Here is a 27504-nt window from a genome sequence, read left to right as displayed (position 1 = left end):
CAACAGTCTCGGTAACTAAATAATATTCACGAAAATATTCTTCCATCGGCATATATTTTGACTCCAGTATTAACTGTGTCCAAACGGTTTTCCAAAAGCCCTTCGTAAGAATTAAATCCCAAGAAACATAGAAAAAGTTCTTAAACAACCATGCCAGGAAGTGTTTCAGTTCTTTTTGAGCTTGAATCAAGCTAAAATTTACAAATCGTTGTTCAAGAATCATTTTAAGTTTAAGATAAATGTCCATATGCGGCTCTGAGAGCCAAGAGTCTTCCCACCGTTCCTCCATAGTTTAGATATGGAATAGCAAAGCAAAACCAAGAAGAGGAATCCAAAGTTTTCAGGGTTTACTCACACAAATCAGTCGCTTAGGGATCGGGGATCGTTCTGCTCTCAATTCTCCACCATTTGTTGCAGTGGGGATACTGCAACACGCATATATCAAACCAGGAGTCCCGTGGAAAGGAAATATATATGGACAGACAGATTCTTGATAGCTGTTTCAGAGAGATGTTTATTTCTCCAGCCGCATGGCCGGAGCTCTGCCCAGGAACTGTTCCAGTCACGGGACCAAGGGTCCTTCTGCCCGCGCAGGGAACACAAACCAACCCATGGGAACGAGGCTGAGCAGGGGCAGGGAAACCCCGTGTCTGTGCCCTCAGGGCCCCTCTCCCAGGGCTACACGGCAGGGGAGGGACCCCAACAATGTACAAGTTCTTTGAGCATTTAGCTGTCATTTATGGCACTTCTATGGACAGTGCCTTTAAAGCTGGAACATCTATTGTAAATTGTATCATTTCTACATTCAACAATTATGAATCAAAGCATTTAGAGTCTAGTTGAAGATCAAACGTGTAAACCTAAGAAAAGCTTACATCAGAAGCAAAGATTGACAATTGCAGGATTTAGAACAGTTTTCCACATTCCACTTGCTGGTTTGATTTCTTAGCAGATAAGGCTGCACACTGATGTATGAATCAGCCCATCTGGCTCCAGTGTTTTTTAAGCTTGCTGCCCCGACTAAACACACTGCCTTCCAAGAACATTCATTATTAGTAACATGTTTAAATTTAAGCTCCTTTGGTACTATGGTTTTTCTTTATCAAATTCAAACCACTTTTCTGATGTACTTTTGTTCTTCTTTAGATACAGAAATGCCAGGTGGTACCTATATACATAGCTGGTCTAAAGATGGACCAGATGAGGCGTCTCACAACAGTGGTCTGAGAACATCACCTAAAAATAAGTGAGGCTCTGTCTGCAGGGTAGACTGCAGCATGAGTCAGTAATACCTGAATCTTTGAACTAGCTGTTTTAGATACTGGGACAGCATGCAACTCACTGCACTGCAAAACTTGCTGAAGAAGCAGGAAAAATGTGCCTGCCATGAGCTCAGTGCTACCTTCACTCAGTAACTGAGCTAGTCCAGGTGACACCCTGCACTCTGCAGTGTAGATAAAGATTCAGCCTTACAAGGTGCAGGGCACGTACAGCACCTGTTGACCTGACAGACATTTTATAAGTAGATACAGAACGTGTGTGTAGTGCAGCGCATCTCGCACTGAATTACAACCAAAATCTTCAACCCTGACTGTTGGAATGCTCTGGTGATTTTTCCATTGCAGAATGTACATAAAACCATTTGGTGAAGAGGCTTTGGGTCCTACTCAGCTCACACACCAGAGCTCCCAGGCTCTCAGTTCTAGTCTTCTTACCCTTCCATTCACAAACATTTTTGGGATGGAGGAAGGCATACTGTGCCCAGCTCTTCCATTCTCTATGCAGCTCTTCTTGCTACCATCTATCCTTCTCACATCAGCAAGTGAGAGTCCTAACAACGGGTAGTTGTCAGATAGTTCAAATTAAGTATTTATTTGGAAGTAAATTTGGTTTAGAAATATAATGGCATAGGCATTCCAAGGAGATGTCTAATTCTTTCCTATTGATGTGTTCTTAGATAATTTGTATTGGTTTGTGATTTGCCTTTGTCACTACCTTCACAAGGAATGTTTGCTATCACAACCAGATTGAGGTTATCACTTGTTTCCATTCTGCTTTTTTGACCATAAAAATTCAAAAAAAGTCTATCTGTATATCAGCATCCAAAATGCATTGAAAGAATACATATCTTCCCACATGGGTGACAGAACTTCCATTCTTTGGACTGACATGATAGGATAGGATAAGCTGCTCAGAATTTTTCCAAGATAACTTCCAAGACCTTCAAAGAGGCTTCAGAGAGGACTCAGAATACACCAAAGCTTCATTTAATTTGTTTCCTTGGCAGGGGAGTGATTGGTGGATTCATATAATCGTTTAACTTGAGAGCAGGAATTAAAGTAGAGCAACCTAGAAAGTGTTTTATGAGTCCTTCAGAGTTGCTGGGCAATTGATGGGCAATTTTTTATGCAACTATAAAAGAAAACACAGGAAATTAAGCTGCAGAAAATATATTAAAATAATGTGAAGAGCTTGACTTAGCCCTAGAAAGCTAAAACACAACCAACAGCCTTTTGAATGTTTAAACTGAAACTACATCTTTGCCTTGAATCTGTATGGAAGTTCAGAGTGTCTAGATAAGGTGCTAGTAGTTCCTTCAAGCAATGAATTTCATACACTTTCTGCCATCTGACCATATTAAAGACTAGCTGTGGTGATTAACTCTGAATTACCCTGGAGTTTTTAGAGCTTAACCTGGTCCTTGAAGTTATTTTGATGTAAAGCATTTTGTGGCTTAATATCGTTGACACCTGCACCTCCAAGAGGCACATATGGATTTTGTTTAGAGCTTGTGTTTGCAGTTTTTGGATAGTGCACAACTTTTCCGTCCACATTTATTGTCAGCCTCCACCACTACTCTAAAGACGACTTCATTGCACAGCTTTGGTTGTTTTTTAAAGGAACCTTCACACATCATCTATGTTTCTTTAAATCACAGATTTGTAATAATTTGGATTGTGATGCATGACTGAGGGAAAAGGCTAAATGCACACGGACCGAAGCTTGATCCACATTCTACTGTAGTCAATTAACAGATTTCTATTAACTTTGATAGTTTTTGGACTCAGTCTTCTATGAGAACAGATGCAGTTACTGACTATGACTGACTACTGACTTTCTCTCTCTAGAAATACTAAGGAATATGGTAGAAATACGAGACAGAAGATGAAAGGGGAAACTGCCTCTTTGCTGCGCCACACAGAGTAGGTGTTTGGGCCAGGTTCCAAATCTATTTAGTTCAATGGACTTCAGATCAGACCTTGAGGTGACACATTTGTGTAGAGTGGAAACAAAATTAGAGGGAAGAAATTTAAAAAAAGAATTTTTAATAGGAAAGAAATCCATTTGGTCTCTTATGCTGTGCTACAAATCCCCAAGGACCTCCAGCCACAAAAGTTGTTTAAAATAGTCCTAGTTGACCCCTAGAAGATAACCCTGCACTGAAACAGTGTAAGAGGTTTTCTTATCTGAGGTTCCTGTATTTTTATGAGATGATGAATCAAGACCTAGTCCTGGTGATGAAGTAGCTCTAGAATATTTGCGTTTTACCCTACCTGATGTGACAGTAGTAAAAACTTTTTTACCACTGTAAAAAAATGTCTCCTTTCAGCAGCTGGTGGTTTTGACCTTGAAACAGCCAGTTTGCAATAGCAGTTTGTTCCCCATGTGCTGCTGGCTCTCTGGGCTCAGTTTAGATATCCAGCCCTGAAGCTGCACTAGGAGCAAGTCCAGAATACATAGAACTGAGTTGATGGTGCTGACAGGTTTCCTGCCTTTTTGAGGCAAAGGTATGCAAGAGGCTTTTACAGATACTGAGGAAAGTTTGGTAGATGGGAAAATTTCTGGAAAAAACAGAGCATATTTTATTCCAGGTCACCATGAAACTTGTGCTCCACAATGTCCCTCACTGCCTGTAAGACAGAGATTCCCTGTCTACTCTCTTTTCTTTAGCACCTCTGCATTTGGCCCCTCTCACCAAGTAACCCCAGCATAGCACCTCATACCCAAGTGGCCAAAATATGGTCACAGAACGTTTCCTGCACTGAAGGTCTTTTTGGGGATGTGAACCACAGCAGCAGAATGAGCCAGCTATCTGCTTCTTTGCACTGGCCTTTCTGGTACAAATGGGTCAGCAGACAAACATTAATTGGATCTCTGAGTACAAAGCAAACCAACTGCTGTTACTGTATCTTAGTTTCACTGGAACTGCAGGAAAATAGGCAAGTGCTCTGTGTTATATAAAGTACTACTATTTCTGCATGAAATGCACTGCATAAACACAGAAGAGTATAATTTATGTGATCTTTTTTCCATATAAACATGAAGATCTTTTTTTAAGGAATATTTTAAAAATATGGTTTGGTTTGTACACATAGCACCAGGGTTAGTTCAATCAACAGAGTTTTTCCAGATTTATTCAACATAACTATGATCAAAATCTCACTGTCACTCTCCTAGAAAGATGCATAATCTCTGCAGGATGCTTCCCTCACCTCTTTTAAGTCTTAGACCACTCTGTTTTGAATTTTTAAGGATCAGATTATCAACACATATTTATTCCTCCGTTCCAAATATGTCTCATACTGAATAGCTGTTCCTTATATACAACAGCCATATTCTATTGTCTTGTATGTAGGAGAGGGAAGAGCCTAACATAGAGGATTTTTGCCTGGAGGCAGGCTTCTTTATCTTTTACTTGGAATCTTTTACTAGCACTTAGATTTCTCCAGGGCTGGGGAGAGCTTTGGCTGAACCCTTTGGAACACATCACCAAGGCTGGAGAAGTCAAAGGACTCATTACCACTTTTTCAGAGCTCTGTTTCCATAGGTGAAAGAAGGCTAGTTCAGACATTGTTACTCAGAGCAGCTCAACAACTGTTAACATCTTTACATGCTTATCTAGCTGTCAAAGTGGCTGTTCCAGCAACCAGAAGAGGCATACAGCATTTTAAAAGATGGAGAGAGGAGTTCAGCCCTGGTCCCCTCACAAAGTGAATTTTGAAGTACTTAGACTTACTCTGTGTTTTCCTCTTGACCTTCAGGCTGACAGAGGATCCAAACATGTTTCAACTGTCTGTGCAATCAAAAGTAACTAGAAAAGTAAATTCATACAATCATAGAATGGTTTGGGCTAGAAGGAAGCTTAAAGGTCTTCCAGTTCCAATCCCTTCCACTAGACCGGGTTGCACAAAGATCTGTCCAGCCTGGCCTTGAACAGTCACAGGGATAGGGCAGCCACAGCTTCTCTGGGCAAGCAGTGCCAGGGTTTTACCACCCTCACAGTAATTAATTTCTTCCTAATATTTAATCTAAACCTACTCTCTTTCAGTTTGAATCCATTTCCCATTTAGAATTTGCACATGAATAACTTATCTCATTACTGTTATTCCAGACTACTTCAGGTAGTAGTATTTTGGGGCCTCCTGGAATGAAGCTTTTGCAGTGGAGCATGGAGCCTATTTTGTAGCCTTTAACATTGCTATGAAAACCACTTGGTATGCAAAAATCATCCCTATATTTTCTACATGTACATTATCCTACGGAATAGTCTGTTTCTAGGAAAAGACCTGGACTCCATGAAAGAGGAGAATTAACTATATTTTTTTAACACAGAGACCTAGGGGTATGTGCAAGTTCTACCTCAACAAAGAGTTTTGCAAAAGCAGATGTCAGGTCATCAAAGTATTGCCCACTTTTGTTGGGCCATGTGTGTGCCTAAGTTGATTCAGGTTTCATGGAATTTTCGATAAGCAAAGAAGGAAGAAGTACTTTGATACTCTAGTCCTGTTCCCCTCTGGCATTAGAAATGCTTGTGGTCTGCACATTTCCAAGAATTGTGCTTTATTTCATAATGGCTCTTTATGTGTGCCTTCTGAATAGGTAACTCATAATTCTTAGGCAAATTTTAAGTTACAAGGAAAGTAATGCAGCCTTGCATTATGCTGTTACAACTTGAGATGTACAGAAAGCAGCATGTGACATCACCAGTCAGCTGGTGTCCAAAGACAGTTTCCTGCACCAGGATACAGCCTAGAGAGCTTAGAGTCTGCACTGCAACTAAACTGACACTTTCAATTGTGTACATTAAGTAGCAAAACTCACTGAGAATACAAAGAAATGTGCAGAAGAGATGTCAGTGCAAGCAGTTGTCCTGGAGTTAGAGCAGAATCCAATTGCTTCTCTAGTGAATACAGTTCCAAAACAATCCTCAGTCTCTTGGTCTGTACATGCTTATGCTCTGTGTTGATTCAGAAAACATGTTTAATAAAATCCTCTCTGGATTCAAATTCATAATCTATCATCTGTCTGCTTTAAAAAAAAACAGACTATCTGCAAAACAGTTCCCAGTATGGTAAGTTTCTTAAGGCATTAGACCTTCTGATTAATTTCATACTGTTTATCACTTGATTGTTTTTATAAGGGTGGTTAATAAAATAGACAAACCGTAAAACCCAAGCCAGGCTGGGCACCCAGCCTTTCTGCTGGACATTAAAAGCCTATCTTTTTCAGTAAATGACACTAGGTGATTCTGAATGTTGCAGTTCAAAAATAGTTTCTAAGTCAGCAAGCCAAGAGTCTGTAGAATTTTTTAAAAATGTTCTTTGCCAGATGTTCTGATACTAAAATAAGCAATAGTGAGAGTGTTAAGTACTAACACAAATGGACAGAATATTGTACGAGAAAGCGCCTCATAGAGATGCAATAAAACCCCACAGACCCTTCCTGAGGGGCTGTACAGGGTCCCAGCAGATCCTGCTGAGGGTTATGACTAGCATGAGCTTTGCCTGCACCTTTCTTGGCCAACGTGTGCAGTCTCCATTTCAGGAGTACACTCACTTCAACCTGCTACTGACTGCAGGTCAATACAACTCAGCACGGCTGTCAGAAAGCCAAGAGGTCTCGCTGTCCCCACTGGCAAGGACTGCCCATAAGCAGCTGATTTTCTTGTCTTTCAGATGTCACATCATAAATGCTTCACTGATTATCATGGTATGACTGTACTGATTCTGACGTGGTTTTAGCAGTATGTTAGGTAGCGTCCTAAATTGTCTGTTAGTAATTATACCTACACCTCTTGTCTTTATCCAGAAGGACCCAAGTTCAATGCTTAATTGATTGTAGTTAAGACTGGATCCTAAAGCCATTTCTCAAATAAATCAGCTCCCATTTCCCAAAAGGCTAGATTGCTCATAGCTGGTTACTGCTTTTCCCTCTCTGCACATAAATACTTTTGCAGAAGTTACCACTGTTTCAAACACCGGGAACTGCCCATGGAATTTGCCTAAGCTATTCAAGGGATTAGTTGCAAATAACTGATGCTCTTCTACTTCACATCCAAGTAAGGGTAAAACATCTCAGGACCAAGTTTTTATAACAATCCAGGAAGGAATAGAATTGTAAACATAAAAAGCTGAAAGATGATGTTTCCAAAACTGTCATCCATGTGACACAGCATCTGTTTCTCCCAGAAGGCTGGAAAGCTCCAGAAGCCAGGAAGGCCGGGTATATGTACATTTTTGACTCTTCCTCAAACCTTGGCCCTTGGACACCTCAAGTCATGGGCAGACCATCAGGAACCCAACAGGCTTCCATGAAAAAATGTGTAATTGGAGCAGATTCCACTGAACCAGAAAATTTCCATATAATGTCTATGGTTTATGAAATTCATATCTAACACTTTTTTGTCAGACTATCAGGAAAGCATTGGCGCTGCAGTTCACACTGAGGTAGCATCCCTTCATGGCAAAGTTTTTGCCATATTGTTTCTTCACATGCTCTGTCAAATGAACCACAATTAATGGAATCTGTGAACTATACCTGTATGCACTTCTAGTTCATAGTGAACTTTCACATTGAGGTGTACTACAGTTCTTAGTTGATACAAAGCCTGTTTTTATAGATCAGCAGTTCCTCACAGTACAAGCATCAATTTCTAAAAAGCATTCAAGCACATACATTGGCTGAATCCTTGGCTGGAATTGGCTTCATCGAGGCTGGAACTTACCTTGCGTGTATGAGACATCAGTGAAAAACAGCCCAGGCAAACAAAAGAAGCTGGACAGAATCCCGTGTTTGGAAAAGAGAAATATTTGGATATAAGGATTCAGGTATAGCCATCATAGTCTCCAGTTCCTTTTTATAAAATAATTCTTTTGAAGCTAATGAATTTTTGATACAGTTGTATTCTGTGGTATGTTTTTAAAATCTGAAGGATATTTTCAGCCAGGTTTAACCTCTGAAGTTACTTACAGGATAAATTCAAATCGATATCAGGTCATGTGAAGCCCAGGTTGTACATCTTGGCCCCTGCCATTACCTCATGCTAATGTTGGTGATAAATCACTGCTATCCATATTGCAGACTCATGGTCTTATCTTGACCACACTAAAGTTGTAGGCAAATGTAAGCATGGCCTCTCAACTTCTATATGGAAGTCTGAGCCCTTAGAGAATAAATGCCAACCACAGAAACAGAGATAATTCCTCTTCAATTGATGCTATAATGTCTTTACGTTGTATGTTGCTTCCACTGACATGCTAAGAACGCCAGAAAAAAAAAGCTCAGATTGAACCCAGTTAATTGAAAGGATTCACACAGATGGTTTGCCTGGTACTTTACAGAGGCAGCTAATTAAAGCAATGTTAGTCAGCACCATTAAAATGCCAGATAAAGCTTAGAGAACAATCCTGATTAGGAAGCAAGGTTTACAAATAGAGCTTTGAGCAATGCAGTACATTTGCAGTTAATTAATCTGATTCTAACAAGTCTTCACTGAGGCACAGAATAATGTATGCTGATATCAATATTAATGACAAGATTTTTCAAAGCTCAAACGTGGCACTTATTAAAACAAACCACAATGACTCTGATTTCACATTCTACAGGAGAATATGATATCATGGGGGAGTCTGAACTCCTCTAATTAGCCATAATTTAAAAAGCATTAGAAAGAAACCAAGTCCGAGTTGAAGAAAGTCAGTCACACACCAGCAAAGTTAGAGAGAGAGAAACTGCACCAGACAAATTATATTTGGACACAGAATATAAACAAATCTTCCTTGCAGCTCCAGGCAAATACTGTGTTTGGAGAGGATCAGTTGTGCTCTCCAATATGCCATCTCCAATATATGACTATATATTTTTTTGCAATAACAAGTAATGTGGTCTTGATCTGAAAACCTCTTCTAGACCTAACTGTGCAATAATGAAATATGTCCAGTCACTTAATGTGCTAACAGATGATCATATGGACAGGTTTGTGCAGCATAGGACTTAAACCACGGTCTTAGGTTCTGTAATTGAAACTGACTTTTCTTAAAATTATTTCATCAAATAAGACTTCAACTCCCTGAAAGCAGGTTGTAGTGAGGTGGGTGTCAGTCTCATCTCCCAGGTAACAAGTGGCAGGATGTGCAGAAATGGCCTCAAGTTGCACCAGGGCAGGTTTACGTTAGATGTGTTTAAAATGTTTCAACAGACAGAGTTGTGAAGCATTGGAGCAGATTGCCCAGGGAAGTGGTGGCGTCCTGATCCCTGGAAGTGTTCAAAAAATGTGTGGCTATGGCACTTGAGGACATGGTTTAGTGGTGAACATGGTGGTGGTACTAGGTTGACAGTTGGACTTGATGATCTTAAAGGTCCTTTCCAACCTTAATGATCCTGTGATTCTCTGGTTTAAAATAGCTATAGAATTTCATCCCATATTCCAGACAGGCAGATGTACATGTTTTTGGGCTGCATGTTATGATTTAGCTGTTACAGGCCCAACTCTGTGATCAATTAAAAGAAACAGATGAAAACAACTACATAGTGCAACTCTCTGCCATCATTTTACAAGCAATAAAAGTTTCACCATCCTCCTTCCTGATTTAGAAGCCACAGTTTAAGGGCATCTGGTAATTTCCTACAGATCTGAGTATTGTGGCATATACCAAGGTAAATCTGCAGTAAAATTTACTCTCTTCATCCAACACTCTGAAGAGTCATGGTGAGTCATTCAGGTATTGGTCTTTGCAAATGTCAGACCACAAGCCACACACTACTTTTGGACAGGCATCCCACATGGGCACAGCAATATCCTGCAGAGGCTGTGTGAACAGGGCCTTGTATCCGGTCAAGCACCATCTATGTTATCCTTTCACTTCTCCTTCCATTTTCATTTCTTTCCAGTTCTTCTGCTCTTCCAGTTGCCCAAGGGGCAAGGACATAACGAAAGGTTTGTCGGTCTTTCCTCCTGCTTTCCATGAGATGTCTCTCAGAAAGCCCAAGAAGGAGATTTAAGTTTTGGGAGGCAGCACAGTCCTAAGAAGTCTCTTCATCCATGTTTTCCAATATTTGTGCCTAAATAGTAGCTGAATTTGTCAACTGAATCTTTTGCTGATGACTTTCAAAGGATGTCTTAATTAGAGCATACATCTTTCCATTTCAGACTGTGCATTACTAGCAAGCCATACAGAAAGTGCTGAAAGCAATGCACTTCTATGCCAAACACAGGTGTTGTCAGGGCTCTGTACTCTTTATAAGATTTTGGAAAGGTATCATTAGACTCTCTTGATTGCACTGAACTAATGATGTATCCAGTGCTTCAAAGGTGGAAGTGTGAACACCAAGTGTGTCAGGCAATGAAATGTCAGGCAAGGAACCCTAGCTAGCTGACTTCTGCCAGTCTCCTACAGAATGGACTTTGCTGAGCCCATACACTTTTAAATACTGTAGTACATGTATACAGACAGATTTGACATTTACCATTTAAAATATTAATATTTGATGGACCAATGTAATTAATGTATGCTTTTATGGAAAACTAAATGACAGTGTTTCATGCCAGTGCATGCCAGCAGAAAACTGCTCTTTCACTTGAGCTCACAGCTGAAAAATGTACATTCTGTGGTGTCATGATTTCACAAAAAAATATCTCTGGTTTTATCTGATAGGTAATGAAAGGGAGTGTAGCAAAACCTGAATTTTCAGGTCAGGTTTCTTTTACATGAAAGCCCAAACCCACTGATTGAAATTTCAGCTGCATTCCTAGAAATTTGCAGTGATTTGGGTTCCAGAGAACAAACACTCCACTGTTACTTCCACAGAGCCCTTGTTTGAAATGTCTTTTCCCATGCTGAGATGCTAAAGTCATGTGAATGTAAGTATGCAGTGCCAGGTTCACTGCCCAAGCAATATCAGGTAACTTGCATTTCATGGGTAAAGTGTAATCCCTTTGCAGAGTTTATCAACTGCTAACAGCTAAATAATCTAGAGGATATTTTAGCATAAGGTATGGATAGCTTTATGTCTCAGAAAAACATTTAACCCCTGTGGTGCAGAACTCAATATGATACTGAGTTGAAGCAGGAGGTTACAGAGTTGAATTGACACTGCTATCACATGCACTTTGTCATATGCACCAAGTTCTGCAAACAAAGTTCACTCAGTTGCACCTCTGACATTAAAATGCATGTCAGAGAAAAATCAACTTTTGGCTAGCTTTTGGCATCTGCGTTTGACGAGTTTTGCCCATTTTGCAAACAACAGCAGCAATGAATTGTGAAGGCCACTAGGAACAAACACTTGCTTAGTACATAGCTTTAGTCTGGCAGTCCCATCATCAGTATTGCTGCTCCTCTACCAGAGGGTTTGTGCCTGTGCATGGCATGGAATCATGCATGCCCTGTGGCACAACTTGCTAACCTGCAATTAAGTCTTCTCTGGGCTGCAATACTAGAAATCATTAAAAAAAAAAAAAAAATCAGTACCCAGTACTAAGAAGTGGGAAACCCTGCTAGAACAGAGCTATTGATAGTGGGATTCTGTGTGTATGCACAGAATGCCTTTTACATTACAGCATGAAAGAGCCACGTACATGTAACAAGTAGGTGCATAACTACACCCCTCTGTCCTAACACCAAATGCTACAGAACAAGGGAAAATACTGCAGCATGCGGCAGGGCCATTAGTGCTGGCATTGCAGTTGATCATCAGCATCCTAGGATTAACTGGAACAGTCATCTCAAAGTGTGAATTACCAAAGTTCAGCAAGGTAGCAGTATATCACTCGTACTTTGCAGCATGACAAAACTTGTCATTACATAATACAGAGAAATGAGGGAGAAGGGGAGATTTTCTTCCCCTTTATTTATGACATTGTGAATTATCAAGAATATTTGCATGAAGTGTTCCTTTCCCATTGTTTCCAGAAGACTCCCTTTTCTCAGTAAGCAGCAAAATCACCGGGAAATCCTGTGAATACAATGGCACCACCTACCACCATGGCGAAATGTTTGTGGCTGAGGGCCTTTTCCAAAACAGGCAAGCAAACCAGTGTGCCCAGTGCAGCTGCTCAGTAAGTAACATGATTTGACAGAACCCTGCTCGGTCTATGCTCCAGTTCTTCTTTCTAGAAGATGTGACACTGAAATATAAGCAATACATAGCAAAGGCTGGGAACTGAGAATTAATGCTGAAACTCATGAGAGTGCTCAGAGCCAGCGTGCAGCACCTGGTAAACAAATGCCAGATGACTTCTTAAACACAGTGCACAAAGCATACTCTGCATCTGCTGTAAGTGAGCTTACAATGCAGAGGCAGCAGGTAAAATGTTGCTGCTTGGCATATATAGAATATTTCCCTTCAACCTAACTGGAAAACATAGCACTAAGCCAATGACTGATTTCATTTAGACTGAGCTGATAAGTAAAGAGCCCCAAGGCCGGGAGTGGACAGCTCTGAACTGGCATTGGGCCACAGAGCCATTCCTGAGATGTCACAATTCAAATCCTGTATATTTGAGCAGTCACGCAGTGACTCTTCAGAGACAGTGTCTGAACCAGAACATCCCTCTCAATCCCACCAGCTCTTCAGTATCGACTATTGGCACCTCTGTACTTCCTCTCATAAAATCATCATCATCATATTCTTCATGAACTAAGAATTTAATACAAGTACTGAACAGACTGTTCTAATCTAATATTCTGCTTTTGCATAGAGTGGCATTTATGTAAACACAGATTTAAGCATGTCCATAAAAAATGAATATACAGTACCAGACAGTCGACAACTCCTTCTAAATTCCCCTTTGTGTTTTACTGGCAGGAAGGAAATGTGTACTGTGGATTGAAGACCTGTCCCAAATTAACTTGCTCTTTCCCAGTTTCTGTTCCGGAGTCCTGCTGTCCAGTTTGCAGAGGTAAGTTCAAGCACAGCCACAGGAGGACAGGCTTACTCCTTCCCCTTTCAGAGCCTTGTCTGTGCACCAGTACTGTCACTCAGGACACTGTCTGCAAGTTTTCCATGTAATTACAATCCAATGCACATCGGGAAATTACCCTGTGAGTGCCAGCAAGGTAACATTGTTACCTTTGTTTTCCTAAATTGAAATAAGGCGAGAATGCACTGATGATGAAGTTGCATCCCCCTAATGAGGTAAATTGAGGCTTCAAATGATGTATTGAAGTAGCTGCCATTACTCTGGGTAGAGAAGCTTTGTAATAAAAGATGGGCTTCTTTCTGACAAGTTACCAGACCTACTCAAGTTGTGCAAGACACGAGAATTTCAATTGAGAGGCAAGGGCAATTACTACAATATAAATGAGTCAGACAATACTCATATGACTTCAGGATTTTACTAGCAATTGCATTTTAGATCTTGTACACACAGGACACTTGATTCTAGGGGCCTTCCCAGCCTTTCTGAATGTCTAAACCTAATGGTCTGTCTAAAAGTCCAAAATGTCTGAGAATTTCTGGATAAATTTTATCTCACTGTTAGTATAATGGCACTTGAATCACCACTCCCAGGGTATCTAAGCATCTATGACCTGTTTTCAAAGATGCAGATAGGCACTTAAAGGTACCTACACTTTTCAGAAGTGCCACTCTTGATATCAGTGATGCCAGGATGCTTTGAAAAACTCTCCTGCTTGCACCTTTGTGCTGCTGTATTCTTTTGATATTCTGCTTGTTTGAACTCAGTACAACTGCATGGTAAAAATAAGGAGTATTATATAGTTGGTTGTATAATTTTCTCTCTGGTTTAAGAGTTGCAAAACACTAACCAGCATAGTCCCACAGCCCCTGACCTGAGGAGTTGACTGAGTGCACAAAATGGATCAAAAGCTCTGAGCAGCAGAGGGCTAAGCCAGCAAGAAGGTACTTGAGAGTGCATCAGTGCTAGTAAAGCAGCAGGGTGCAGAAAGCCCTGCGCAATTTGAAGGAATGAGGTCCTGCACAGAAGCTGTGTAGTCCCATCAGTGCAGCAGGCTGACAAAGCTGCTTACCCTGGGGACATGCAGTGGTAATTAACCTATGTGTGGCACCATGGAGGAGGACCTGAGCTGATCTCTCAGGAGGGCAGTGCTCTGTGCTGCATGAACATGTCACCTCAGACAAAACAAGGATGAGGATCTCTCTGCAGTGGTCCTTTGCATAGAGATTGTTCCTCATTCTTTGCTGCTTTGCCATATTACTCCACAGTATCTTTACAAATCTTGAAACTTTTTGCCAGGCAAACTACTTGTGAAGCCACCTGATCTCTAGCAAGCAAAGTGATAGTCCTGTTCCCAGGGTGAAATACAGTGATATACTGTTTTAAATGTAATACATTGACAGTTAATTAAAGTAAATCCTTGTCAATTGTATGATGTCAGTTACCAGGTAGTTATTTGAGCTGTATTTGAAACCAGCTTCTTCCAGTTACAAAAATCAATCTGACTTTCCAAGTACAAAGTATCAGACATAGCTATGCAGTAAACCAGCCTTACACTGGAGAAATCAGTCGCTTCAGACACAGTCACTAATGAGAAAACAGTTCATTAGCATTTCCATATGAGAGGTGAGATTACATCAGATTATGTACCAGAGGCAACTCACTGTCTGCACTGATGCAGGGCTTTTTAAATGTATTTTCCTGTCTACTGCTCTGACTTAAAAATGTCAAATTGATAATTTATCTCATAATCTAGCTTGTCCTTTTCAATATGGCAGAAGCTCTTTTATCTCTCCTCTGTGATTTCTATGAAATGCAAACCTAAACATAATATTGTAAAGATTTAGCACAGCTCATGGGGAGGAAACTGTGAGTCAGTTTCTGCTCCCTGCGTGGCCAAATATATTAATATTAAAATTTGCTGATTTTCATATTCATTCCTCTGCTACTGACTAGACCCTAAATATAGCTGTAAAGCCAGGTGAGACTTTTTCCCTCTGTATCTCCCAAGGTGTTGCACAGTTACTCCTCTAACTGATGCTGTTCTACTTCATGTACAGGAGATGGAGAATTATCATGGGAACATTCTGACGGAGACATCTTCCGGCAGCCAGCCAACAGGGAAGCTGTAAGTGGGACCTACAGTTTAAAGACATACTTTCTTGCTGTGCTGTGCATGGCAGTACATCAGGGAAAAAAGAGAAAAGGATGATAATGGGCTAAATACCTACTGCCTCATCCTGGGTTCTGTGAATCTAGCCCAAAATAGGTTTCTTTCACTCAACCTGAATTCATGAATAATGCTGAATTAGAAACTGTCAGGAGGAGCTCCTGAGGTCTCTGGATTTGGTTTTTGCTGTGTATGCTCTATAAGAATAAGATTTGACAGTATTTGTTTGCTAAGGAAGAATTGCTTTTAAATAATAATTGCAAACACTAGCTTCCCAGTTCACATACACATTTACTTTAGGGCATCACTGTCTTTGGTGGTTAAAAGTATCCATTAACAACTTACTGCTCAAGAGATGATTTTTATAACAGCATTTGGAGAGAATCTGAAGGGCTTTTAAGCATTAGGGGCACTACCTAAATAAATGAACCAGCAGATCTTTGGATGAGTGGGAAGAATCATGTCTTATAAAATAGGGGCTGTAATATGAAACCTTCAGGATCATGGGCATTTTGGAAAATGATTCTGTGAAAAAAACCAGTGTTTTTGCTCTAGAAAACATGCTATGCACTACTACTCCTCCTCTTACTACTACTACTTTAGTCCAGCAATACACATTCCCCTTGTCCATTGGAATGAGACATTTACTCTTGTGCTCTCTTTCTGTCCCCAAACAGAGACACTCATACCATCGCTCCCATTACGACCTGTCACCCAGCTCTGCCAGGCAGGTAGTCAACATTCCACGATTTGCCAATGCCAGGAGTAACCGTGGAGTCCTAACGGATCCCCAGCAGGCCTCAGGAACAATAGTACAAATCGTCATCAACAGCAAGCATAAGCATGGACGAGGTAAAGACAAGCACTTCTTACAGTATTGCTCTGGGTCAGGAATCAATCACCTAGAGCTCAAAAAACCTCTCAAAATATACAGCAGAATCTTGAAAATTCACACTGGTATTAAGAAATCCAATGCAAATCAGGGTGGCAAAAGCAATAAGCTATTGAGGATATGAAATTCCTTCTTGAGTGAGATAAATTCTGGCTACATGTACAACAGTGCATTTCACTCTGCAAAGGCAGTATTGCTCTCTGAGTTACTTTGTGGGATTGTGCCCCACAATTCTGAGAGCTCGTGCAGTGGCTGCCAGGGTGCTTTGTGCCACAAAGGACACCATGATGCCTTTGATGCCTTTAGATTCACTAATTTGTTCACACAGTGACTTGTCCTGGAGGAAATTGTTTGTGGTTATTTTCTTTACACTCTCTCCTATTTTGTAACTTTCACAGCTTTAAACAGCTTATATTTCAACTGCCCTGCAAATCTCAGACCATAAAGCTTTGCCACAGTATTAGGAGGTTTTCTGCCTCCAAGACTTAGGAAATTATTCTCATGAAAGAGAGTCTCATGTCTTCCCTCACGTTAAACTAGTTTCCTATACAGTGGGATGCAAGGGCTGCTTTTCCTCCCCTGTGACTAACACAAGGGGCAGAGTAGGCAATTAGCCTGTACTGGATGCCTGAGCTGTAGAGAGGCAAATTTAACCAATGTAATGAATCTTACTCTAAGAATCCTTTAGGGCCTTCTGCTAATAGAATATAGGACATGCTACATTTTGGGGACAGCAGAATTTTAAGCCCATGTGGCAAACCATATTCAAGTCACATTCCTCATGCACTACAGGAAGGGAAAATACCAGTTCACCAGTTAGTGGGACAGCAGGTTTTGTACAGTAAAAAGGGTGGGATGCTCAATTCCCACAGGGGGCCACAAATACCAGTCAGCATACACTTAGAAACTACCCACAAAGAGTTAAAATCCCTTGTATTAGGGCCAACTAATCTTTTGAGGTATTAACTAACAGAAGGAATGTTGGCTATAGGATCTTTATTATCCACCTGAACAAGCATGAAAAAGCATTCAGATTATGCCAGTGTTTTATGCTGAATCTAGGAGCAGGAATCTCCACGCAGTGCAATGTCTTTGACATGTAATTCACACATGAAGACATCATCAAAGGAGTTTCTAACTGACTTGTTTCAGCAAATAAAGAACGTACAGATGAACAGCATATTTCTGGATGCAGTATAACTTCACTCACTGCCTGGAGAGTGTCTGAGAGATCCCCATGATGGAAAAAGGAATGCTGACCAACTGTTTTCTTTTGTTCCTGCACAACTAACAAGTGTTTTATTAATTAATGCACCTGTCCCTTGAGACACGTTTCAACAAGTTAAAAAATGACCACACAACAGCTCTCCTGACATGCAAGTACTACGTGGTTGTGTGGATACAGATTTATCATTCTGAACATGAAGAGCACTAAAAACAGGGTAACCAGAAGTTATTTGCCATTATTTGGCTTGTGCTAGAGGCTTCATCTGCTACCTCAGAGTATATATTTAATTTTTCTGTGTTAATCAGCTCTTAAAAGACAGAGAGTATGTATCCACACAGTGTCGTGTATCATCCCTTCCCCTGTCAGGGAGAACTTGGACAGTATTTATGTCCATAAAGGATCTGGCTGGGGGAAAAGAGGTCCATATTATTTGAGCATGTAAGAAGCCTACTGAGCAGCTGAGTACTTAACAGTTTTTTCATTTATAGTTTTTTCTCCCATGTTCTAAGTATACAGATAAAACTTCCCTTTTATTTGAGAAACAAAACTGTTTCCTACCTCTAAAAACCCCCATGTCTTAAGAAAGAGTTAAAAAGCAACAAATTATGAGCTAAGTGATAGCATAAGCTCACAAAAGACATTGCAAAAAACACTCCCCATAAATCTCAGTAACTCAGTAAAGTATAAGCCAGTTGGTTACATCTGTTACCAGTTAGATATAAATTTCAGATTACAGATAAAAATTAAATGGCTTTTGAAAGTTACAGGCAAAATAGGAACACATTTCACAAATAAAAACATTAATAAAAATGATGGCATATTAGAAGAATTGGAAATATTTACAACATATCCCAGCTTCACTTTTGTTGCTTTTAGAAATCAGGCGGTGCCCTTTCTTTCACCTTGTTAGGATTAGTTTGCATTTTTCTTTGTGTTTATAAAATATTTAAAAAGAAAGAAGTAGGATTTATAGGACAAATGCAAACATGGTGTAAAGTGATATAATTCCCATCAACTGCTGGGTGACCCAAAGTGGCTTCTACCAGGCATGGATTTTTCCACTCTCTTTGTGTCAGCTGTATTTCTCTGACTCCCAGGGGCTCTGCTGAATAAATATTCTGAAGTTCTTAGAAGCTGTTGGAATGAGATTTCAGTCCCATATGCATCTTTTCATGTTAATGTTTTCTTGTGATTCCAAAAGCCAAATTACTTTATATACCTATCGACATTTATATTTCCGCAAAGGAGTTAAACTTCATTTCGCAAGTATTCTGTGGTTTGTTCTGTGTTCTACGTAGCAAAACTCTTATGCAAAAGCAATAAAAGGCCCAGGTGGCACTAATCCATTCAGCTGATAGCATTGCTCTCACTGCAAAGGCTGTGTTCAGCTAATGGCTGGAGCTGTGCAGATGAATTCAGTAGCAAGATGACATGAACCTGTCATCTGCAAATTCAATTCAAATGCAGCCAAAGCCACTGTAGCAGGCTGTGTCCTGTGTGTGGACTGAGAATACGAGGGGAAGGAGTGAGTTTTATAAGCTGGTTAATGCACAACTGAAATGCATGAACCAGGGGGGAGCTAGTCAGACACTTGACTCAGACACCTTCACTCTTTTCCTCAAAATATAATGGACATCAGCAGAGTTGGAATCAATGCAAAACTGCTCAGAAAAAGGTGACCACGGGCTCAGAGTATTTTAAGTAAAGGAACTCCAAGTTAAAATTAAGAAGCAGAGAAATGGATCTGAGACGCTCACAGATGATGTACAGAGACACTGCTTTAAAGTATGTATGCATATCTTTAAAATATGCATGAATCAAATGAATATTTATAGATAGGTAGCCAGTGACCATACCTTTTCCAGCTGTACTTTTTCTTCTTTTTCTTTTCCTTTGCAGTTTGTGTTTCAAATGGCAAAACATACTCACATGGTGAATCTTGGCATCCCAATCTCCGGGCCTTTGGAATTGTAGAGTGTGTGTTGTGCACCTGCAACATCACCAAACAAGAATGTAAGAAAATTCACTGTCCAGAACAATATCCCTGCAAATACCCTCAGAAAGTAGAAGGAAAATGCTGTAAAGTTTGTCCAGGTAAAACAAAGTTGATCACAGACCACCTTTTTGCTGTGCATGTTAAAGGGCTTGGCTCAGGCCTCCGGATCACACTAAGCTCCGATGTGAACAGCAGCAGCTGTGCCATGTTCCTGTGTGTGTGTGCAGAGGCCTCAGTGTGAGACAGGCAGAGCTGCCTGGCCAGCTCTCCTCTTGCTGCTGCTCCTCACACTGGGGACATGCTGCTGGCACGTGTTCTGAGCAGTCACTGCCTTTCTCTCTGCTATTAACATGACTTCCTGATGCTCATTTCCAAAGAGTACTACAGAAATGTATACAGAAAGTTCATTACTGCCAAAAGACTCCTGTCCTTCCCCCACCAGAGTGCCCACAGAACCTTCAAATCCTTTTTCTAGCTTCGGAAATCCACATGGAGATAACATCATTTCTGCTTTTCAAAATGTACCAGAAGGATTCAAAACTCTGATTGGTGTCAGTTACATAACTTAATCCTTAAAGTAAATACTAACATCACAGATTTAGCATTGTGTCTATGCTGCACTAATGATAAAACTTCTGTAGACATTACTAAAATAAATGCCTACAGCTAGTGAAAAATCTGCTAAAAGGATTCTGCTGATGGTTTGCCAAATGACAAGCCATGTTTCATGTGATACAAAAGGTAAAGGAGTGTCCAGTTCCCTTATGTGCTTTTAAACAGTTCCCTTATGTACCCATTTGTGTGTTTGTTTGGTGATGCACTGGGCACAAATGTTCTAAGGAAATGAGTTGCTCAGCCATATGTAGAAACATTCGTAGAATGCACACTTCCCATCTTCTCTTGCTAGTCTTGCTCAGTGGGAAAAAACACTGTGCAGTGGCAGTAGGCAGGCAGGAGGTGTGTATCTAGATCTTCTGGATACTTGTGAAGCAGAGATCCACAGCTTTCATTGGTAAAACAGGCAACAAAACCTGGCTAACAGGCTTCAGTAGAAAAATTAATGGCAAAAAGGAAGTTACTGCCTTGTTTTTTGAGATCCTATGTGCCCGTTTTTAAGAAAGCTGAACCTTTTCCTGAAGTGTCTCATGTATATGTGATGTATTAATTATTAGGTGTTTCCACAAACAGTGGTCTGAGCCTCTAAGTTGTATCATCTCTCTTATATTCCTGTCCAGCTTCCAATTGCAAACAGAATAATTACAATTTCTGCTTATATGTTCTACAGCTTTACCAGGTGGGCAAGAGATAATGTGCACTGTGGGTGGTTCAGGCTTGCACTGGCCACATGGCTGCTGCCAAGCAAAATGCAAACCTCATAGATTCTTTTCCTCAGCAAAACATTAATTCGGGTCTCTTCACTCTAACCAACCACCAATTTTAATTTAGTTATTTTATTACCCTGAGATTTCTAAAACTATTTCAAATGTGCTTGAAACATGGACAACAGGTTCAAAAATTGTGAGGAGTCTCCCAGACCACACAGCTCATTTCCTTAGGAGACTGGATTAGAAATATAAATACTGTCTTGCCACCATGGACAGGCTGTCAGAACCTGGCAGAACAGAGCACTGTTAATTGTCTGTGTTAATAGCTGGAGATGGATTTGTGTGGCCATACAAATGAACATTCTACTTTCAAACTAGCCATGCTTGGCTATTGATGCCAAGTAAGTTCTGGAGGACTTGATTATAGCTGTAGTATGTGTTCTGTCCTTCTTGTTTTTTAAACAGAAGAAGTGCCAAGTCAAACCTTTGACAACAAGGATTACTTCTGTGGGAAAGAGACATTTCCTGTCTATGAATCCATTTTCACAGAGGAAGGAGAAACCATCAGGAAAATTGCAATAGAGATTGAAAAGCCACCTCAAATAGAAATACATGTGTGGACAATTAGAATAGGTGAGTTAAGCAAGTTCTTTCTTTAAACAGTGTATCATCTTCCATTAACATCCCAGGACAGTTTACAGATCCAAGGATTTTGAGACTGCTGTTCTTTTGGCTCTTTAGGATATCACTATTACAGCCACTTCCAACATACTCTAATTTTTCTGTACAAAACCCATCAGAAACACACAAAGCTGTAGTTCTGCTAACTCCTACCCTTCACTGGCAGCAAAAGCACAATGACAAACAGGTTTTCAGTATTACTCTGTGTAATTTATTGCAGAGAAGTGGGTAGTAGGGTTTGAACCAAGTGCCTGGAGGCTGTTACTTAGGATGACCCAAAAAGCTTTCCACTGAAATCAGTCTGCCCTATCTGCCATACTGATGATACACCCATGATGGTATATATCGAATATGGGCAAAAAATGTTTTAAGGATGGAAACAGTATTTTTTACTAGACTAACTGGTAAAATCGGAACAAAATAGAGAAGCATTCAGAAGCCCAAGCACTACTGCAAGTTGTGAACTTTCAGTGTAATAAAATTATCTCCAGCCTCATAAAAATCCTCTCTCCTCTATCTACTTTAAGCAAAAAGCATATGCTCCTCATAGGAAAAGGGTGCTCACATAGAGCACCCTTTTACATGGAAGTGATACATCCCTAGATGCTTTAAAGGAGAAAGCCAAGGCCAAAGTGGGAGCAGAAAAGAAATCACAGGGCTTTGGATGGTTCACAACTACCCTGTGTCTTAAGAAGCCACAAAGCCTCATAATGATTTGACAGTCATGTTGCTTGCTGGCTCAAAATGGTATCTGACTGCAAAATTATACTGGTTTTCTCCAAGACATTGGAACTTTTGGCTTCTGTTGTAATCTTACATTTAATCATAATAAGGAAGCATTCATCTATTTTGGAAAAGAATTGGCTAATTCTCACACCCCTCACAAACTCACTGCAATCCTAATTTCACAGGAGGATTTACAGGGGAATAGCAAAAAAATGGGGGTGGGGGGGATGGAAAAACAGAATTAAAAAAAAAATAGACTGAAAATTTTACAAAAATGCAGGCCAGCACACCAGCTTTAGAACAATGGGCACATTTCCAGTAACATGCACTTCTCATTTCTTTGCTGAAGGGATTCTGCGTCACTTCTATGTTGAAAAACTGTCCAAGAGAGAATTTGAAGAACTTCCTTACTTCAAGTTGATAACAAGAACAACCCTTAGTAAGTAAAATTCTGACCTATTGAAGTTTATATTCTCCATATAATCATAGCCATGAAAAATTTTCTCTTACTCAGCACAGTCAAATGGATGTACTGGATTTTCCTCCAGTACATGATCACAATATTTGATAAGTTTAGTTTTAAGTAATCAAAATACAGCAATTTAAAATATAGATACATATAACAGTAGTTCATGTCCATGCTGTCTTAGTCTCTTGTATTTTGATAAAGTACAATATAGGGTCTTTTCTGTCCATGCTAGCATAAGTCTGAAATAACGTCAGCACATCAGCAAAATTTGGATTTATTTATGTAACATGGTCAAGTTACCGCAGTGTTTTAGAAAGTAATTTAGAAGGGAGAAAATTCAGATGTTATTAAAGGGGTTCTACATACACTTATGTTATATTTGAAAGACTATTCCTATGTTCTTAACAATATCTTCATTATTGAAAAGTGTTTTATGAAAGACATGTACTTCTTTTATCACTCTTGATTCAATTTTGTTTTTGTATTTCATCCAGTTTGGGATTGTGACAGTAGTTAACAATTACTAATTCAGCTAATTTGCTACTTGAATTAAGATATAGATATTTTTAATTCCTAGTTCTTTTGCATTACAACTTGTAATGTTTTTCTATAATTTTTTTCTATAATTTTTTCCTAGTTAAGAAGTCTTTTTCCCAGAAATAATATATTCTTAATCGTTACAGACCTATTGAGATAGAGATAAGTCTTCATATTAAAAATTCCCTAAATTTTTGCTGCTAGCCTTCTGTAAGCTTGTCATTGTTATCTGTAATGTAGTATTCCACTTACCAGGACAGCATGCATTTCTATTAATACCATCAAAAATGTGTAGAAATGTTAATTTCCATCACACTTTGTATTATACACAGGTAGGAAGAGTTCACAGCACATGAAACATTTAGTTGTGTTGCTTCCCAACTTTTAAATACTTTGGTTTACCAGGGTATCCAGTGCCAATAAAGGGTTGAATATACAGAGCCAACTTACAGGATTACTTAATTAAAAGAAAATAGTAATATTCTGATCCATATTTATATTTTTAACAAAGTTATTTTGCATGGAATATGTTACATGGTTGTAAGATGCTTTGAATATTTTCCATGGGAGGATTGGACATTCCCTCTTTGACCATTGTGAATCAGTTGGTTTACAGAGTGCTTATAAATGTCTTCAAAGTCCCTGTGCCCTTTTCTAAGTCAATATCTTTCTCCTTTGTGTTTTTGTTTTCAGGCCAGTGGAAAATATTTAGCGAGGGAGAAGCTCAGATCAGCCAAATGTGTGAAAGCAGAGTGTGCAGGACTGAGCTCGAGGATTTGGTAAAGGTTTTGTACCTTGAAAAGTCTGAAAAGGGTCACTGTTAAGGGAGACAGCACTGGAGGGAGAAACATAAGAAAACTTAGGAAAACTTGGATCTGCAGCTGGACTGCAGGCTTATTTTGCTTAAGTCAACAGTTGCCCTAAACCCCAAAACTATAATGCAGTAATTATTCACATCATGCACAGCAAATTTGCTGCTTTATGTGTAGTGGCCTGTGTCAACCATTCAAATATCTCCTCCAAAAGACTAGAAGGCTCTGTGTTACTGGTGAGGGAAGGAGAAAGAGAGACTGTGCTTTCCCAGAGTTGCATTTCTTTACAAGTTAAAAAGAGAAAACAGAACATTTTTACTATTATTATTTGGCAAGTTATTCAAACTAATGAAAAGAAGGACACCTAATAAATGTGCAGGAGCTATGGAGAGCATTTTATCCTGTGCTGAATTTATACCATTTCTAATGTTGAAATGACTCATGGATTTCTTGTAGTAATGGAGGAAAAATACAAGTGATACAATACTCATGTTGGAGACATAAAAACCAGATTTAAACTAACAAACTCTTTAGCAGCCTGCCTTTGGGATGATGTCTTGTAGTTGAGCAAACAAAGTCCATAATCTGAACAGCAGGTGTTAGTGGCAATCACTATATTTTTGTAGCAATTGGAGCAAATGTTCACTTTTAAGTGGTTTTCACTCTTTCCTCCACCCACTTCTCTAAAAGTGTTAGCTCCCTATCACAGCCCTAATAACTTCATTCTTCTGGGTCCTATTTACACATGCTCTTGGCTGGTAAACCACCTTCTAAAGTGACGTGGCAGAAGGTAGTGAAGTACTTGCAGTGTTTTCAAAACACCTAAAGCATTAAAACTCACAATTCATAATGCCTTAAAAGTTGTGACAGAACTTAATTTACTTGTTCTGATTTGTTACAAACATAATCTGCATTTTTCTGAGAGTGGCCTCTCAATTCTCATGTTTCAAGGACAGCTCTCTCCCATGACAAACACCAAACAGCTATAGGCTTCTAGAGCACAACAAGCAACTGCTTGTTGTGACAACTGTTATCTTTGGGGAAAAAAACCAAATCTAAGCAGTTCTGTTAAATTTAGTATAGCATATCTACAGTGTGTTTAAGACAGGTGACTCTCATCTGCAGAACAATTGTAACAATTTAAAAACTGTTTTCACCAAAATCCTGTACTGCCCTGTGGCTGCAATGTTGGATTAAATCTCAAGATGCAAGTGACTCTGCCTGCTTTTGCTCCCATTTTCTACTCCAAAAGCAGACAGGAATACTGCTGTTTAAACACATGCTAGGGAACAAAGCTTTATGGAAATGGCCTGGACCAGGGGCTGGGGCTTCACAGGGAGTGAAATCAACAGTGACAGCAAGGATTTTGAGGTTTGTCATTCTGCCAGTGACAGTACTCTAGGGTGTCCACATTCCTAAAGGGGTGAAGTTGTGGGAGAGGTTGGTATTGAATGCCAAAAGCCTATTCAGGCAGAGCTTCACCATCGTGAGGGGATCCTTGGCTTGGGCAGCAGACCCTGGCAGTCTCCATCAGCAGTGCAGGCCTCATGACCTGGCTTCTCCATGGCACCCAGGTCCTGCCTGTGCTGCCTGAGCCTCAGGACGAGTGGGATGCAGGGCTTCTCAACGAAGAGGAGCAAGTGAGGAGAACAGACATGAAGGTGAAGGAAAGTCTGAAGGGAATTAGGAGAAAACATACAGGGTGATCTCAGGACCACCCTGCTGTCCCTAGGCCTGGACAGAGAGCAGATAATATTTGAGCATACTGGCCATTTGAAAGCACAGCAAGTTGAAACGCAGGAACACCTGGCTAAGAGAAGTGCTCTATCACTGTTCATTAAAAAGAGAGCTAAGTGAACTGTCCCGCCACATTTCCTGGGCACTGTAGCTTCCATAAGTCCTGTCCTGGTGTTGGAAAGGGGTGTAGCAAATCCAAACCAAGGCCCTAAGACCTCACTGCACCAGAGCTGCAGTGTAACTGTAGAAGAAGCAGTTTGGCATGAGCATCACTGATTGCACATGGCATCTAATGGGTTGAAATGTGCTGCAAAACTGTAAAATTTTATTATAAATCTTTAGGAAGAGGTTCTGAGGAACTGTAGTGTTCTGGTGAGAAGACCAGCAGTTGATTTCTCACCTAACAGGCATTGTCTGTTTGTAGAAGTAGCTGGTGAAAAAAGACTAAGTGGAAAGTGTACAGCGTTTGTAATTTTTTTTACAAAGAAGGCAACCTGTTTTTTGTATTTGTGACAGGACTGGTGGAATCCAGATTGTGTATTTATTTTATAATAAACACTCCTTAAGAAAAGCAAAGAACAATCATAAGCATCATTTAATAAAATGCAGTGTTGCGTTTTTCAGTTTCTGGTCACTAAAGACAACGAAATACACAGTGTCATGTTTTGCATTCTCTTCATGAGATGTATGTCTGTTATGGTACTTATTTATGTACTTGTATCACTTTGACCTGGTTTGATAAATTAATAAACTCTGAAGTTGATAATAAAATACAGTGGTTTTCATAGGGTGCTGTTTGGTCAAGATGTTTGGTTTCAGTTCCCTGTTTGCAGTCCTGCTGCTGCCACCTCAGAGAAAGTCTGAAGCCATGTGCCCAGCTGGGTGCAGTGCATGGCTGCCTGCTGTGAAATCGATACTGAGATATGGAAGAGTCAGATTGGGAAATACCCATTTCAATTCAGCTTTCACCTACCCAGCAAGATTAATTTTGAAAATCAAAGCATTGACATCCATATATGGAAACCAACTAAACAAGAAATCAAGCATTGCCAACTGAGAGAACAGTACAGGACTTACTCTTTTCTTAAGCAATACATATTCTGAAGCTCAAAATAATTGGGGAAATGTTGATGGAATCAATCTGTGCTACTGCCTAAAAATGAGATGGTTTTCAGAAACATAAGAAAAGAAAATGTAACTCACACATAGCTAGCAGTGTAACTAAAATGGAGAGTATCAGCCTTGGCAAAGATGAGTGTTCAAAGTAAATCAGTTCGAATCAGGAAGTACATCAAATCTGAAATCCAGGATATCTCTGGAAATTTCTAATGAAATTAATTTCTGTTATTTCATCACACCCTGTATATTCATTTTGACCATCTTTTCATTTTAGCAAGAAATCTGTTAGGAGAATCCTGAGAACACACCCTAGGCACATGGGCTTGCTCTGCCCTCCCAACTCCGTGAGGGGCATTCACCTTCCACTAGTTGCAGACTGAAAAGTCATTAACAGTCAGGGTTGCACAGCTACATCCCCATTGAATGTATTCTCTTGATTTCATAACAACCAAATTCTTTTTAGCAGCCCACTAAATCTTATTTCTCACTTCACTCCTATCCCCCTCTCATGTAACAGGGATCATCTCTGGCTCCACATGACTCCACAGGCCAGGACGGGCTGGGTATGGAGATGAGAGCCCTATTCACTGCTGTGTTCTTCTGAAAATACTTTG

General features: G+C 40.0%; 1 protein-coding gene across 3 annotated transcripts in view; it reads left to right on the top strand.

Moving 5' to 3' along the window:
• CHRDL1 (chordin like 1) overlaps positions 1-26556 on the top strand; it is a 40591-nt gene extending 14035 nt beyond the window's left edge. The window contains exons 5-12 of one of the 3 annotated variants that reach the window (XM_039572201.1): positions 12195-12337; positions 13087-13180; positions 15259-15326; positions 16046-16220; positions 19388-19582; positions 21275-21442; positions 22566-22655; positions 23916-26556. In XM_039572201.1, coding sequence (XP_039428135.1) covers positions 12195-12337; positions 13087-13180; positions 15259-15326; positions 16046-16220; positions 19388-19582; positions 21275-21442; positions 22566-22655; positions 23916-24046 — 1064 coding nt within the window. In that variant the 3' untranslated portion in view covers positions 24047-26556. Of the gene's footprint in view, positions 1-12191; positions 12338-13086; positions 13181-15258; positions 15327-16045; positions 16221-19387; positions 19583-21274; positions 21443-22565; positions 22656-23915 lie in introns of all 3 variants that reach the window. The other 2 variants (XM_039572199.1, XM_039572198.1) reach the window with 2 other exon arrangements.
• Positions 26557-27504: the final 948 nt, after the last annotated feature.

Source organism: Corvus cornix, chromosome 4A (assembly GCF_000738735.6).
Source record: "Corvus cornix cornix isolate S_Up_H32 chromosome 4A, ASM73873v5, whole genome shotgun sequence".
Lineage (NCBI taxonomy): Eukaryota > Metazoa > Chordata > Aves > Passeriformes > Corvidae > Corvus > Corvus cornix.
Note: the sequence above shows the minus strand (reverse complement) of the source record. Positions and strands in the feature narration are given on the sequence as shown.